Genomic DNA, 17519 nt, shown 5'->3' on the forward strand with positions numbered 1-17519 from the left:
GGGCGCGCCACGGCCGGCGGCGGCCCGGCGGCGCGCCCGAGGCGGCGACGGAAGGAAGCGGCGGGGACGGCCACGGCCGCGGAGGAGGCGGGAGCCGGGGAAGAGGCGGCGCTTACGGGCACCGRGGAGGCGGGGGCCGGGGCAGGCGGGAGCCTCGGGGTCGCGGAGCAGCGCCGCCGCCCAGCGCCCAGCAGCACCGGCGGGTAAGCGGGAGCAGAGCCCGCCCTTCGCGGAAGCCGGGGGAGGCGGAGCTGAACGTAGCAGAGCCCCGGGGCGGCTCTTGGGCTGGGGGCACAACTCTTCCCTCCCCTCTCCGGCCCCTCCCCTTCCCGAGGTGGAGCCAGGCTGGMAGCTGTGCCCCAGTGTTTGGGGTGGGCAGGGAGTGCCGGCATTGCCGGCCCGGACAGCTCGGTGGCAGTCGGCCCCCTGTGCCTTCTTCCTGCTCAGGGGCAGCTCAGCCTACGCGCTCAGGTGAAGCGTATTTCTTGCCGAAACACGTGTATAATTTTGCGCTGAAAAGATAAAAGTCTTCTTTGAAAAATGCATCTGAAAAATTACGGCTCTGTTTTRCAAGTAGAGATGAGGAATTGTTGGGCATTTTTGGCACAGTTGATSTAATGGTTGGATGATGACCTCAGAGATCCTTTCGAGCCTTGACGATTCTATGATCAGTTGAAATGAGCATGTATCTTGTCCAGCCTGCGGTATTCGCAGTGAATACACTGTTASATAGCACACCTTCCATAAGGGATATCTGATTCACTGGAACATGTCATTAATAGAAGTTGATAGTTGTGCTTCGACCCAGTATAAAATGGTTTAGAAGATTAAAAGTAATATAAACATGCTATTGTGTAGCACAACAATATGTATGATCATATAATATGTATGTTGTGGAGGTATTAAAATGCTTTCTCTAATTCACCATGGTATGAGATCAATACTGTGCCTATAAAAAGAATTTCCATAAAAAACTGCTTTGGCTTCTACATTCAGATGATCTTGTTCYGTTCATTGTTACAATGTAGAAGTCATGGTTGTCCCTGGATTGGCAAAGAGATTGCAATGATGACCTAATACTGATTGGTGTTGGCAGCACTGGGAGTTCTAATGTAGATGGACCAGCTGCTACCCCATTTCCRGCATCATGTTGATTAGATTCACTTTGACTTTTATGATGCCATGGCTTCAACTGAACCCAGMCAGTGTTTTATCTGTATTAGAACTCCCATGGTTTCTGGTGGATTTAAAAAACATTAAACATTATTTTTTTGTTGTATTTCGATACATTTCGGCACTCATGTTTTGGGAGATAAAAGTTGCAGCTGTATTGGTATTTCACATGTAAGCAATATAAATTGCTGAATTCACACTAATGTTTGTGGACGTGTTTGGATCCTGGATGTGAAACCACAGCATTCCCTYATGAGCTGCAGAGACATGCAGAGGAAATTCAGCATCTAGATGAACTAGTTGAGAAAATTTCTATCCTGGACTGATTTTTTTCCCAAGTCATTCAACCCTTTCTTATGAAGTTGAAATACATTTATGTCTGTGTTCTCTCTGCTATACTTGACCCAAGGAAATAATACAGTTTTCCTGGATTGTTACTCGAAGTATTTAAAGAAGCAATTAAAAATTATTCTTTTGGGATGGTATTACAATATGTTTGCCACTGACCATTGTGTTATTGACTTGGATATGCTCTTCATCTTAGTTTAGCACCGTGATTTTGTTTRTTTTTGATCCAGGTTGATAAGGGTTAGGGCTTTAAAAGTGAAGCAATACCTAAGATTTTCCCAGAATTCTGCTAAAGATGGCTTAGATGTAATGCTGTTCTTGCACTGGACGGTTTTGATGTTAAGCACTGTATAGTCTCTTAGTGCACCTGCCATAAATTTTGTGTTTAGCAGCTTGGATGTGACTTGCTTCCAGCAATCCAGCCACAGCATCAGCAGCTGTGCCAGCCTGCAGCTGCTGRTTTTTAGTGCTACCTCTGAGCTAATTTCTTAGTTCACTTCTGCTGGAGCAGGGAGGATCTCCTTCCTTCTGTGTGGCCAGCTCTTATCTGACARGGAGTTGCCTCCTTTTCATCCCAGCTCCTTATTGTTCTCTGTGTTCATTAAAGTGACTTGTATTACACGAGTTGACACTTCAGTGAGARGGTGCTTGGCCCAGAGTAAACATTTTGTGTGAGACAAGACCCTGCTGTCTTTCAGCAATAGGGGAAACTCTTCTGAAGTGGTGATGTGTGAATTGCAAATCTGGAAAGTCAGGTAATAATACAGGGAGTGTGATGGTTTTAATACATTCTCTTTCCTTAGTGTGTGCTGAAATGCTGAAAAAGTATATTTTTCTTCTTCCTTTTTTTTTAAAATTTTGAAGTAGAAATTGTCATTAAATTGCATAATACTTTAGCAGCAATATTTCTTAGTCAATTGCATTCACATAAAAGCCCAGTAATCTTAAAATTTTGTGATTTGGATGTTTTAACTTAATGGTTCCTAAGCTTGTGTTTGAAGCTACAGGAGGACATTATTTCTGATGTGTACAAGAGGAAGAAGAAAGTGTTGTGGTGGCACATTCAKTTCTCAGTTTTGTGTGGGCACATGAGGACTGGATGCTTGTATCCTCTATGCTGCTGCAAGGGTCCTGTAATTCTTTGGTTTTAGTTATGGGTGATGAGRTGTGTTACTTGCAAAGCCTGGGAAKACCCGGAAATTGCTCTGTTCTCCCTTCCTCAGCTTTGTGCTAAGAGAGAAGGAGATTAGGGTGYTGTGTTTGTAAATAGTTGACTTGTTCATGCTCTGCACGGTAGATCCAGCTGGGGATCAAAATCTTAGAGATGAGAGCTTCATTTCTGTCAGCTCTTGAGAAGGTGGCTCTCTGAGCAACCTCCCAGTTCCACTCTWGAAACAAGATGCTGCCTCTGTCAAACATGAAGTTGATTTAGAAACCATGAGAAWAAGTGTTCATATTTCTTGTGAAGGGGGAAAAGAGTCTTCCACTTATTTTGTCTTTTGGTAACTACTGTGCATGTTGATTTAACCGGCTTGATTACTGAAGATTTTGTGTCCTCCCWTCAAAAATGAATGTCTAATTAAGACCAGCTGGTTTACCAAATGGCAGATTTCTTTGTAGATCTGTCATCTTGAATAATTTTCTATTGTTTCAGTCTGCTTTAACTCATCTATGCTATATTAATTAAATAAAACACTTTTGAAGTTACTGATTTTTAGTAAAATATGGTRTTATAATGCTGTAAGTAAAAGGTCCAATTGACATTTGTCCAATATTATCTCTCACTTTGAGTCTAACTCAGAATTTATATTTTATGTACTGTCAGAATTTTAAAACTGCTCTCTCTATGAGATACAGTATATTAAAATAGAAACAACTTTCTGAAATTGTGAATATGATGCAGGTTTTTATTTTGATGGTACTTGACCTAATTTTTTGGGGGGAGGAGGGGGTTAAGGAGATTTTCTTTTGTCCTTTATTACATTTGCAGTTTACAAAGTTTTCTTTAACTTTCTGTTCAATGACAGTGAGTATGCACTGGTGCATGCTGCTGCTACTTCAGTGCAGTTAGAATCGGCAGGTCTGTTTCAATGTTCTTTTTCTGGCTTTGGGCAGTGTTGCATTAACATATTATCACTGAAAATGGAGGCTAACAAATGGATTTTACTGCAGTCTTTCTCATGTGTGGTTAGTTTCAAGATTACATCAAGATGACATCACATGTATTTAGCCTTGCTTATATCTTCATTCTTGTGCTCCATACACATATAGAATTGATCTAAGAGAACATCTAATGCTCTCAGCATCAGATAAATTTTTCCTAATTAGTATGAGCTAAGTCTTTATAGTCTAAGCAACTGCAAAAAGCAGTTCACAGGCACACTAACAAAAGTCACAAATACAGATGTATTTGATTTTCTTTGGAACACTGTTAACAGAACTTGTGGAGATAGAAGAACAATAGATTCCTGGATGTTAGAGACAATAAATCTTTTKACATTTTATGTTAATGTTCTCAAAAGCAACTAGAAAAAAACTCTTTTAGATTARTGTACATCAATTTGTGAGCTGTACTTAATTACTAATGAGGTGTGAAGAGCGTCCCTTCTCAGGATTTTCTCTTCTGTGATGGTTCAGTCTCAAACTGGAGTTTGTTAAATGGGATTCTGCAAGGCTTCATTCTGTATCTGCTTATGTTCAGTTTTCTATTAATAATTCCAATWAAGGATTAAAATATACAGTGTTAAAATTTGCAGACAGTGCTAAATGGGCAGGAGGGTGGAGCACAGAACACAGTCTTGACAAATGGAAGAAACAGCCTGCATTTGRGTATGATTCAAGGTCAAATATAACACAACTACATCTACATAGGAAAAATCTGTAGTGGTGTGTGACTGATTAAAGTGCAGTTTTATGGAAGAGAACTGTCAGCTTAAGGAATGAGAAGGTATCAATTAGTGATGCAATCACATTGAAGAATTAGTTCTACTTTTACAAGATTTGGACTAGATTGGGAAAATTCAGAGGGCAGGAATGAAGAAAGATGTGGAGAAGATATGACTGAGGAGGAAAGGCTGAAGAACCTGTCTTTTCCTCTTTTTATTTTATGTATTTAATATTTTTCTAAATCTGGCAAKAGGGACACTTTGGACAGGCCTGGTTAGCAATATCCCGTAAAGCAGAAAGGTTGCTGCAAAGAGATCCCTTTTAGGCAGGAGAAGAAGAAAAACATTGTTAGGCTGGAGAAGGTTTAATTTGGGCTGTGAGAATAAAATTTGTGACTGAAAGATTAGGTAGCTTGTGTAATGCATTGTGTAGGAATTACATGGAAATCAAGACAGAAGAATGTGTATGGTAAAGGTTGCTAAGGCTACTCAGTAGAGCTGTTGTATAACCACTTGTCACAGCCCTATTTGTTTTTCTKTTATTTTTTCAAGGCTGTCTGTGCAATGGAAAAAGAAATGTTTTTTGTACAACTAAAGTTAATTTATTCTTTTCGGTTTCTAGACAACAGAGAAACCCATTTTTCACTGTGCTGGGGATGGCAGAGTTTCGTAATAATGCCTAATTGTTTAGTGTGGAATGGTTTAGTGATATTTGTTGTTACTCCTTCAATATATTTTACCAGCTTTCCTGCTGATACAATTTGAGACATTTGTACTGAAAACATCKCATTACACAGGTGAACATCATGCCTGCATAGCAGCTCCGTGTCTGACTCTTTTTCAGTAACTTCCTTGGAAAGAGCTTGAGTTTTTTTTTTTTATATTTTAGATGGCTGTGCATTTCTGTCCTCACCTACTTAAATGCTTTTGTTCCTCTTTTTTCCTCTCAAGTTACTGAGGTAGTAATTTGGTTGTTTTTTGTTGTGCATTTTATTCAGAGGAAATATGAAATGGTAATTACTTGAATATTGAAGAAGAACGTCCCATCATACTCAACTGAAGATTTTAGAATTTGGGGAAGTATTAAAATTACGCATTTAAGAATGCATGCARCCATCGCATCCATCCATCCGTCGGGGGCGATGAACCAATGCTGTACGGGACCAGTAGGTGGTGCAGGCAGCCCGCCCCTGGGCGCGGGGCTGGAATTGCATGGGGAGGAGTGAGGATGTGAGCAYGTCGTGGGGTGGGAATGTTTTTCTCGTCTTAGGGTGATGTTTTCGGAACATACAGCACAACGTGTGAGAGTCACACATATGTGTGAGTTATTAGGATTTGCCTCTGGGTCTTCCAAACACAACTCCGGCGAAAAGTTTTTTGTAGGTACACTTTGTAATTTTGGTTGAAAAATCTTGTGCTACTGGGACGAGTATTTGGTCCCAGAGAACACAATACAGGAATTAGTTTGGTTACATCAAGAGAGAGACAGTGAGTATTTATGCTGAAAAATCAACAAATTTGTTGAAGTGATGAATTTGATTAAAAAATTATGCCATGCAGTGCTGCTGCTGTTTCCACAAAAGGAACTGTGTAGTTTCAGGAGCCTGTTGTGAGTTTCCAGCCAGTCTAATAGTGCTACACAGTCTTTTGTAACTGTCAGAAGGTTTCACTGTATTTTAAAGAAASAAACAAATGTTGATTATTGTTTCAGTGGTGATTTAGAGAGTTGTAAAAAGTATGGGAGAGTATTTCTTAGAGGTTTTCACAATCWCAGGATTTCAAGCCTGTGTGACTCAGTGTTCTATGGTAAGGCATAGAGGACAGGTCCATTTATTTCCCACTGTTTTTTTTCATATGTGCGATTTCTTTGTGTTATATGTATGTGGGGGGGCTGGAGGGGGAGGGTTGGGGTTTTCTGTTCATTTTATTGTTGTACATAAGACTTTAACTCTTCTGCAKGTAGACCCTGTAATACACAGCTATAAAACTATAAATCTGCTGGAGTGTGTAAGAACATTGCCTAAAGGTCCTGTTTCTATTCCTGCTTCACTTTTCCCAGAGGATAGTTCTACATTAGAGACTGTAGAGTCTCTCTCCTTAACTCTGAAATAGCCAGGATCTTTGTCTTGTAGAGAACAGAGTGATGATGCTGGGCCACAGTTCTTCCTAGGCTCTTTCTCTGATATGTTGTGAGGCCTTGAGTTTTTGCCTGACAAACTGGGGGGTTTTGGTGGCTCGCTTGGGGGTTTTGGGTTTGTTTTGGTTGTTTTGTTTTTTTGTTTTTTTTTTGTTTGTTTGTTTGGTTTGTTTGGTTTTTTTTTTGTTGGTTGGTTGGGATTCTTTTCTTCAGTGCCCTGTTTCAGACTGCATTATTCACATTATACTTTTTTCCTGTTAATTTGTAACAATAGGTGACATGCCCATAGAAGCAACAGAAGTGCACATGATGCCGTCCTCCAATATTTCTTTTTCTTCCACTTCAACCAAATTGTTAGCAAGGATGTTAAAGGATTATTGTCTCAAAGTGAAAGATAGAATTTAAAAGATATAATTAYGCTAATGAGAAAAAGTAGTTCCTTCAGTGTGGTTTTGTGTATTAGTTTAAATTGCTGTCAAGGATGGGGTTTTGATGCAAATTTGCCTTGTGGGTTAGGCTCAGGTGTAATATTAATGGACTCARTGTGGTTTCACTCCTGGTGGAGTCTCAGCTGCAGCTTTCCAGCAGTTGTCCAGACAGCTGAACACTGTAGCTCCCACTGCAAAATGGATACAAAGTTCTCCTGCAGTTACTGCTCGATGTGCACCTAAGCTGGCTCACCAGTGCAAACTGTAGCATGTAAGGATATGGTAGGCGCATAAAATCGTGGGATTGTAGTGCATCCCAGCATGTACAGCCMAGTCCTCCCGTACCTTGCTGGAAATTTGGATATGTTTGCACTCTCAGAAAGTTCTAAATTGTGTGGTAACTCTTATTTTTCAGAATTATACTCTAGGCCAATGGCAAAATAACATTACATTTTAACGTCTATGGGTTTTTAGTGTGGCATTGAGAACCTTGGACAATGATTCTTCACTGCTTTGTCTCAAGCTACATGWTGGATTTAGGGAAGCACATTCTCTAAGGATATTTAGAAAAATGTCTTTCAGATTTCTCCCCCCACCCTTTTCTAAAAAACGGCTGGAGGTGAATGAGGAAGGGATGTTTGAAGTTTGARTGGTGGTTTCTAAAATGTCTGCAGTAAGTTGCATTCAGATTTGATATAAAAATAATAAAGGGTTTTTTTGAGTGAGTGCAAAGACAGGTGTTTGAAAACATCCGTGATATCATACCATTCTGGCGCAGTTATGAAACACTTTCGTGAGGATGATTCAAATATGAAACAACATTGCTACACTGAGTCTCTCAAGAGGCTGATAAGGACAGAATAAACATGGAGATGTAATACACAGAAGTGGAGTTTTCCACGAACACTTGATAAGTTTTGTTCTGTTTGTATAGAATCGTTTGAGCCTTGCTTGATGTTAGGCTTTTTACAGATGATGTGTCCAGCTATGAGTCATGTTCCTTTCTTCAGCTGTAAATAAGTTTCAGCATTAGAGCTTTTCAGAATCTAGACTTTTTCTTCGGCTATTTCAGATTGGTATTCTGCAACTGTGGTGATGCTTTTCAGAGAGGAAACTTTAGTTATACTCTTTATCTACAAGTCAAATATTGTGGAGGATGATAGTTCATACCAGGTCAGTCACATGACTAATTTGTTTGAATTAATCATAACAGATTTTRAAAATCAAAGGGGAGAAATATTTTTTGCGATTGAAGTTATTAAGACAACTTCTAGAAACATACTTTGTGACTGTTGAAGCAGTAGCAATTTTATGTAGAAAACAGAGTAAGTCTCTTTCTTATGTACTTTGTGAGATGTTCTTTCCTTTAACTGGAACTTCATTTCTGTTAGGCAAAATACTGGTTTCAGAATAGGATGTCTCTCTTGCTGATTCTATCTTTAGCAAACTCAGAGTGCTGACTGCCAGTGTTCAACATTTATGAAGCAGTCTTAGTATTTCATCCCTCTTTCAAAAATTCTCATCCCGTACAATAAAGACTAAAAGCTTTTTCCTTCATGCTACCTGTTCTCTCAGCTGCCCTTTCTGCTAATTAAGGTGCTCTTCAGCTTTAGTAGACCTCTTTAAAGGTCACCAACAAAGCAAACTAGTGAAGAGGATTACTCTTTGTAGGGATTATTTTTTCTTTWCATGAAAGAACCTTTGAGTCAAGGCTCTTCCTTCCTTAGTCTAAAGGGGAAAAAAATCCCACCAAACTTTAACTTTTTCCCTTTGCCCTCAMGTTGAAAAAAATATTTATAATAGAGCCTTGAACCTGTAGTGGAAGAGTTCTGGTATCTAGGTGAGCRATAAAGAAGTAAATTGTTTCTGAGAGGCAATGCTGAAAAATCATTGAAGGCTCACTGCAGATTCATCAATAGCTCACTGTGCCAATATGAAAAGTCTGTGAACATACAAACCTCTTTGTCACCTCATCTCCATTAATAACTTTGTAGARATAACTTATAGCTTACTCTGGTGTGTGTCACTGCAATGATGGAATAGATTTAATGTTTAACAATAGTATTTAATCTTATTAATACCTTTTACAAATCAGAAAGCGCAATACACAAAATACTAGATATCAAGGGTTTTTGTTGTCTTTGCATTCCATTAGGTGTAGCCTGGAAAAAATGGAACATAAAACCAAAAGAATTTGCAAATATCTGTACTGACTTGTTTAAGCTATCTGCCAAGAACTGCAATTAAATGACTTTTACAAATGCTTGTTTTCTGTTGAATAATTGGAAGGAGGAAAATCTTATCTAAATGATGTGAAACCCTGAAGGAGAAAGTATAATCAAAAGTGGTTTAATTATTTTCAGTGAGACAGCAAAACAGACTGATGACCTTATCAGTAATTGTTTATTTCCTTGYCTTATTGTGTTCTTTGTTAGTCCCAGAAAATACTGGTTAGAATGCAGAAGAAAACCTCTCTTAATAAGGTAATRTATTATTTTCAGCTCTCTGAAAACATACAGCAAAATCATCCTGGTGTCTGCCAGTTTAAATTAGAAACAGCTTATGGGTGATGCGACAGAGCCATTAGCAATGATGCTCTCTTCTAAAAAGGCAGGCAGGGGACATAAGGCCTGTTTTGGATACAGAGAATGGACAATGAAAATGTTTCAGTTTGCAATGACTGTTGAGGTAAAGGATTTGAGAATGTGGAAAAAAGTTCAAGCTGTGATCCAGTTTCAAGTGTAAAGTGCAGTGAAGCTTTTTTTTTTCACTTCTTAGATAAGTGACCTGCCAATGAACTTGAAATAATTTTGTATCTGAATTTCCCTCACTTCCCTTTTTTCAGTCACTTTGTACTTTATGTAAAAACATGATATTGTCATGAAGCAAGTAGGAATGAAATGAAGACGGATAGGAAGTGTTGGCTTGTTGGTGTATGTGTGTGGTGATGGTGCATCTACAGGTCACACAGGCCTCCAGCTTCTTAAGTTCTCCTACAGGAGTGTCCAGGTGTTGTATGAAGTAGAATAGGTCTGGCTGAGAAAAGAGGGTAGATCTCCCCCTCCAGAGTATTCTCATGGGAAGTGGGAGATACAATTTGAAATGCATTTGTGTGGAAAAGGGAATTGAATTTATTTCCACTTTCTCAATAAAATGCTGTAGTTCTGCAATAGCTGAAGAAATATGGATTKTGTTTATTTACACTTCCCTTTGAGATGCTTTATTTTGGCACTCCCCTCTCTTATACTGCAGTCCCCATCTACTGCCAGTTCATTTCAGGACAAGCAGAACTATTTTTGCTGGAGAAAACTGTATGTTTTTGTTCAATTTGTAGTGCTTTGAGGCCAAGTGTGTGCCACCTATTGCTGATAAAAAAATTCTGTTTCTGTCTTACCTGAGTCAAGACTGTGTGATGTTTCTACACCTTTTGATCTGTGTTATATARATGTTGTGATGTATAGACAGAGTCCTCAAACATGTTCATCAKTAATTCTCAGACTGTAATATAGACGTTGGAGAACATGCTCTGGGATACTACTGCCTTTTCCATCTTTGAGCTGTGCTGAAAGAGCTTGAAAATGGGGTGTGTGATGTGTGGCTGCCTTTTGTTTTGGGGGACCATCACAGAGACACATTGCACAAAATACAGCTGCATTTTAAATTACAGTGCATGTGGATTCCACAGAAGTCTATCACTTTTGAAGGCAAACCCACCACAATCAGATACCTGGTTGTAATTGTAACTCAAGTTTTAGTGCTTCATCATGCCACACCATAAATGTAATAATGCAATTCAGTTTAAAACATGCGTAGTGGCTGGGTCTGCCAGTTTTTTGAGAGAGGCATAATAGAGACATGAGATTTTTTTTGGTGGCATGTGAAATTATATTTATGAAATGGCAATATATTGTAATGAAAGGTGAAAAACTTAGGGATTATGCTACTGACAATATTGTGGGTAAAATGATAGGGTGAGGAAAACAATGCTGTCCTCCAGAATTTCTTGTATAAGACTTTTATAGGGTTTCAAATTGATAGAATGTCTCCTTTTGCAGTTTTGTTTTTCCTTATGTGAATATTTATGTATTTGAAATATGCTATTATTGTGTGATGGTTGATCCGAAAAAGTGATGCATGTTGGTAGTTTTAATTTAAATTCAAGATAGAATTTCTCCATATGAACCAAACACCAGTACTTGTATATAGAAACTCTAAAATGATGCCTTACACATCTGAATGACTATTTTAAAACCTCAGCTGAAAAAGGGGACTAAAAGCAGTTGCAAATGGCACATATTCTGAGGTTTATGTTAAAAATTTTATCCATCAACATAAATGTTAGTAACAAAGTTTTTTTTAAAATTATGTAAGTTTGTCAAGGGACATCTCTGTGTCCACATGTATTATGTGAAAAAGAATAGTAATGGAGAATCTGTAATTCTTTAATGGAAAGAGAAAACAAAATTTACTTTTGGAAAATGAGTTTAACATTGCAGGAAATTAAAACCAAGGATATGACTTACCAATACACTTTGCCAATCTAGTAGGTAACTGCTGCCAGATTTAAAGGAAGGACCTGCTTTCCAGTTCCCACGTTTCATGGCATATTTGCAAGCTATCTAACCATTATTTGTACTTGTCTGATTGTGCTGTGAATTGACAAAGGAACTGAAGCTGGCAGTGGGTTAACAGTAGAAAAGARAAGAAAACTATTGATTACATTTCTGGCAGTTTAGGGATACAATTTCAAACAATCCTCTTCTGTTTGGTGTCTCTCAGATTTTTTTCTTCTTCAGTGCTATGACAATTGAAAATAGAACAGTGTGGGTGAATATCACTAAGCTATTTCCATGCCTTGATATTCGTAGAAAAAGAATGTCTTACTCCTTTGTGCTTTCTTCTTTACAAAACAGATGCATTTTAAAAACCCCAAACCTTTTTACTTGTTAGTCTCTATTATCAAATATTTTTGAATTTTAAGATAAGGAATGATTTTGTTATTTAAATTTTGGTAGTTTCCTTCCATTTGTAATACAGCACAGCAGAAGTCTTTTGAGAGGTTGCTTTTGGGGGTTTTGTGTTTAGTTTTTTCTATTTTCATTGTGGCAAAAAGTGGATCTGTTGAGAGACTTTGTCACACTTTGTCATGTTTTTTGCATGAGAAACACTGAAGCTCCTTCAGCATGTTGTTTTTGGTCTTGGCATAGTTCCTGGATTTTTCTTGGCTTTGTTCTAAAGCGGTGCACGTGTAGGGGTTAAATATTAGACTTGTCAAYATAACTGTGGTTTTCTCTAAAGGTTGCTCTTTTGTGCAGACTTTGTTCCAAGTTTATGAAATAACCTTTGTGAGTTAGGATCGAATTTTTCTCTGTACTGCAGATTAATGCTTTGACTTAGCTTTTTGCATAATTTGTTGTGYTTTTACATCGTTGATAAGATTGTAGAAGTGCAAAGCTTTTCAATATGTGTAAGATTATAATAGATACGTTTATTGAGAGAAGTGGTCTTACCTATTGACTCATGAAGACTAGTAAAATATCAATATCCTTTAAAAWATCTCTTCTTTAACTGTTGAGGCAAATATTTCCCCTCAATAAATTTCGCTTTCCTGATGTTACAGAACTCCTCGTGTGTGTTCTTTACAAGTTGTTATCAAAGCTGTTAATACAACTGCTTTTGCAACTTTAGAAGTGTTAGAATAAAACAACAAAAGAAAATACTAAGGATTAGGTAGACTATTACAGATTTTCAAGCCCTGAGTGGACAAAGCCCCAGCCTACACAGTGTGATTTCAGTTTTGACCTTCTTTTGAGTAGGCAGTTGGACAAGATGACCTCTTGCAATACCTTTCAGTTTGGATTACTTTGTAATACTGTGACATTAACAGATAAGAATTGAATCAGTTTCAGGATATTGTCAATCTCTAATGCATCTTAGGAAACTTCTTTTTAGGAACAGCAGATTTGGTAAAAACAATTATCTTTTTTCAGAAGATTTCCTTAACTGATCCAGAATACTGAGTGTAACTTGATTTTAGAATAAGACATGCAACATTCACATATGTGGATCCATATGTATGCAATATATAAACCTTCTGATTTTGCCAAGTACAACCTATACATAGGAACAATCAGTAATCTTACTGAAAATGCTGTAACCTTTGTGGCATATATATTTTGTAAGGTTTTCTTGAAACCTATTATTTCTGTCAAGACACAGGCTTCTATTTTATGATTGCACTCATATTTTTGACTGATGTTTGTAAGGCAAAAAGTCAGCTTTTTTAAGTTACTGGCAATTTGAAGGTGGAAGAGCTGCCAGGTTTTGTGCAGGTGTCCATGTGACAATTTTGTATAAATTGCTTGATGAGTTTATATAGTTGTCAGTAACTTTCATATAATCATTTCCACTGAATTAAAGAAAAAAAATACAGTTGATTTTTTGTTGGTAGAAGTGTATTAGCTTGGCAAGTTTAGAAAGTCAGAAGGCTCGTTATCTATAAACAGCAGCTGGACAAACTTCTACAGACTCTTTATTCGCAGCATGGCACAGCCTTGGGGAAGGGAAGCAAGGGGCTACTTCTGCAGGTAATGCAACTTGTTGATACTCTACCAAGTTTTTTAATTAGTGTGGAATGAGCCTGAATTTATAATGAYACCATTCTCACAACATACCTCATCAAATATCTTTCAGTTTGGAGTTTTAATCCAAATCAGTCGAGGGAAATTTTAGCTAGTGGCTTTGTAGTTTGGAAAATCATGTACCTAATGAGCAGTGCCCTGAAATACACAGTTTCTGAAATTAATAATTACTTGGCAGGCTTTATCAAGAACGAAGTCTTAGTAATCTACAGTGCATGGTTATTAAGTTTAACTTATTTACGAGTCAATGGTTTTCAAACTGTTTTCTGAAAGGTGCAGTACAAAACTCGAGCAGCATGTATTAGATTGGTTCATTTTGCCCCTTTAATTCATCCSCTTTGCCCCTTCCTCTCATTTGAAGGACCATGCAGATAATCATGTACTAGCAGGTCACGCAGGTATTTCTGAGAAGGCAGTGAAGAGTGAGCATCAGAATTTWTGGGTTCTTTTCTAGGTCTTTAAAAGAGAAGGGTTGGTTACAAGCAAAATAACCAAGCTGYTTGCCTCTGAGGCTTTCTTTCCTCTCCCCCGTCTCAGTCAATCTAAGGGAGAGATTTAGCTCCTAATATATGTTCTCGTTCCCGTTCAGTGAGGTGTAAGATCTGTGCAGAACACGGCTATATCTTGTGGAAATGTTAATAATGATTTGTGAGAAAGATGAAGTACAACTTGTAGCCCTGAAGCACAACTTGGTGCTTGATCATGATAAAACTTTAAAGAGTGCAAAGAATATTTCAGGAAGTGGGATTTTGGTGGAGTTGAACAGTCATAAGACAGTCTTTTTCAACTGAGTAAAAACATAGTTCTAGTAAGCAAGAACTTTGAACCAAAATAATTTGGTGGTCAAGATATTTGCTTTTTCTTTGTCATCATGGTTAGACTTGTGAATATGATGTCTCTTGAAAACAAGTCATTATGGATAAGCTAATAGCTTGGGTTTTGGCAGGTGTTCCTGAGTGCTATTACAAAATATTCCTTTCTGTCTCTGAAAGAAGAGAAGTGTTATCTTATGGTATCACTAAATTGGGAAAATCTTGTTTTTCAGRCAGATTTCAGAATTTTATCATTGTTGATTTTTCTAAAATCTAAATTAAGAGAACTAAATAAGAATAATTTGAGGGGTTGTATTCCAGTCGAACTTCATACTCTCTCTTTTATATTGTTCTCACTTGCTTTCTCCATCCAGAAATCTATCATTAATATTCCTAGGTAGACAGAACAGTGTGTTGGCGTGTTTCATGGGATATTCCCAGATAAAGGAGTTGTATACAATAAGTTGCCAGTTATATTTAATTTGTTAATTTACTATTTKGTTTTTGTTTTTGTTTGTTTTTAAACCTGAATTCCTGTTCGTAAATATAATTGTGAATTGCATTTCAAAATCTGTCATTGAATTTCAGCTGTCTGTCTAAGTAACACCATAATGATAGTGTTCTTTATTACTTTGTTTTTTCTTGTAGGTAAGGACATCTTGATTCCAAACATCTACAGACTTGCATCAATATTGATAAAATTGCACTAGTATTTTTTCTGTTGTGAAATAATCGCATTAATTTAAGAAATGCATTTAAAATGCAATTCTGCTTCCATTTGCCATAGTTCTGAATATAGTCTGTTTTTCTTTTCTATGCCATACAGTTTATAATTTAGAGAGTCCATTAAACTTCCCTCACAATAAACCAGATGATATATTCCTTTGTCAAGTAATTAYTTACAGGAAGAGGGACATATATATAGGGGTTGTAATTAAATGTGTAAAATAAGAAAATTTTAGAAGATTTTTATGCTATATATAACTATCATGAGGTACAAGCCTGTCAATCAAAGTAATATATAAATTAAGCTGTCAAGAGATTCTTTTGTACCTTTTTGGATTTAAATGTAAATAAAGTACATTTAATGAGCACTGTTTCTAAAAAAGGGAATCTTTTTGGGGTTGTGTTGTATCTGAAATGTACTGAGATAATTCCTGGTGTAATCCCATTGCTCTTGTTTGGTTACACCACCACTAACGTTGAACCATGAAATTAAAAGCAAGTCTGTCTTTCCAAGAGTAATTTAAGTCATTAAAGAGTAACTGTCTCTAACATTAAAGAGTAGAAGTCTTTAACATTTCCATTTATGTCTGCCCAGAGGAACACTCAGAAGTCAGTATCAGYCAAGCTGCCTTACTTATTTACAGGCATACAAGCATCCATATATAGACTTTTGTTCTGTGAAACAATTTAAAGTGTAGAGATCTTGAACTGCTTTGCTGCTTAATTATATGKTTTTTTGACCCTTTGACTTAGAAGTTCCATCTGTGAAAATCCAACCTTAACAGATGCTGCCAAAGTTTGGGTGAAGAGCAAAAGATAAATGGTCTCTGCACAGACACCTTAGTATTTTAAATATAAATGAGAAAAAAGATATGTTCCCATTCATGATGCAGCTGATAGTTTAGATCAGATTCAACCCACAGAATATTTTCATTTYGTCTTGCTAGTCTTTTTCCCTGTGAGAGGAGAAAACAGGATTGAGACATTTGGATAAGCTTGAATGTCTTTGCACTTGACCACAGCTGTACAGCAGCTTCCAGGAAGGGAAGAGGGAATCAGGATAGGAGTTTCTTCAAGGAATTGGTGTGTGCTGTTGCTTGTTGTGAGAGCAGCAAATATAGCGAATRTAGTGGTTGTGACTGTCCATGAACATGACTGTCACATGCCCCTATATGGCAGTGACTAACTATTGTGACTCTGAGAGGATAAATATGTTATCTGGGCTATTGTAGGTAAGTGTCTCTAATAAAGAATGGAGAAGATCAAGGTAATGTGAATGTGTTGTAGATGTAATAGTCAAAACAATAATATGGAGTTTAAATAACAAAGGGGAATTGTAGCCCTTCATCAATACAATTTTGAAGGGTTTTAAAAGATAATTTGGGAAGGAAGTGAAGAAGACAAATAGCTGTGCTCTTTCTAAATGATAAACAAAAAACCTCAAACAGTATTTTCATGCATACTGTAAAGTGGCATTCCTGAGAAGAAATTGGGAGAAATGCTACAAAAATAAATAAGAATGGAAATCTAATAATGCATGATGCCTACATAATGGGGAACAGTAATTGGCCCAAATAAAGCTAAGCTGAACATCTGATGTTTCTGCTACTGTAGGATATTCTAAGTACTGACAAAGATGAAACATTTTAAATTTTTCTTACAGGGCTACCAGGATTGAACAGAAAGAAGTATACCCTTTAGCACCTGTGGTTTCCTAGGGGTAATAAATAAAGTTTTAGAAACACTTAATGGAGGCTCTGACTTTTAATGCACTTTTAGCTTTGTTTTTAYAAAGGGCTGTGTGCTCAACAATTCTTGTTGAGTGCTTGGACACGTGTGCTTAACATGCTAGGACTGATTGCACTTACAGGGCAGAGTGGTTGAGTAATTGAAGCGGGATGCAAGAGGTCACTGTTGCACTTTCTCCCTTGTGTACTTCAGCCTCGGTTTGATCCAAACCACTGTGACCAACAGGGAAGTGCAGAAGGATGACCCCAGGGGAAATTACTTGTTCAGAACAATGTTTACTTCATTTAAACAYCTTCATTCCTGAACCACGTATATTAGCATTTTCTCATCTGTGAGAAAAGTCAAACAAAAAGCCCGCTTTCCTGTGTTTTCTGAAAACCATACTGTCCCCAACACTGTATGTAAAATTAGTGTTYGAAAGTATTCTTCTGCCGTGTTAGACTGTAGATTGTGATTTGTGATTGTCATTTGTGCAATGTACTATGCTTTCTTTTAGAAGAAAAATGCAGTCACATTCTCTCATAAAGGCTAAAAATGCATTGCTTGGCAGAAGACCTCAAATTGTACAAGCTCCTCCGCAGGGGAGCTTGGCCCCTTCACTGTTGAGTGCCTTAGTGGGT

The 17519-nt window shown here is 37.6% G+C and overlaps 1 protein-coding gene across 1 annotated transcript in view; it reads left to right on the plus strand.

The window, feature by feature from the left end:
• Positions 1–5: 5 nt before the first annotated feature.
• Positions 6–17519, plus strand: part of AVEN (apoptosis and caspase activation inhibitor) — a gene marked incomplete at its 5' end in the record, with an annotated part of 83069 nt that continues 65555 nt past the window's right edge. Inside the window, one exon of the mRNA XM_057375079.1 lies at positions 6–203. Within this exon, the coding sequence (XP_057231062.1) occupies positions 6–203 (198 nt within the window). The remainder of the gene's footprint in view (positions 204–17519) is intronic.

Source organism: Malurus melanocephalus, unplaced genomic scaffold (assembly GCF_030028575.1).
Source record: "Malurus melanocephalus ecotype Western Australia unplaced genomic scaffold, MMel_1.1 scaffold_238, whole genome shotgun sequence".
NCBI lineage: Eukaryota > Metazoa > Chordata > Aves > Passeriformes > Maluridae > Malurus > Malurus melanocephalus.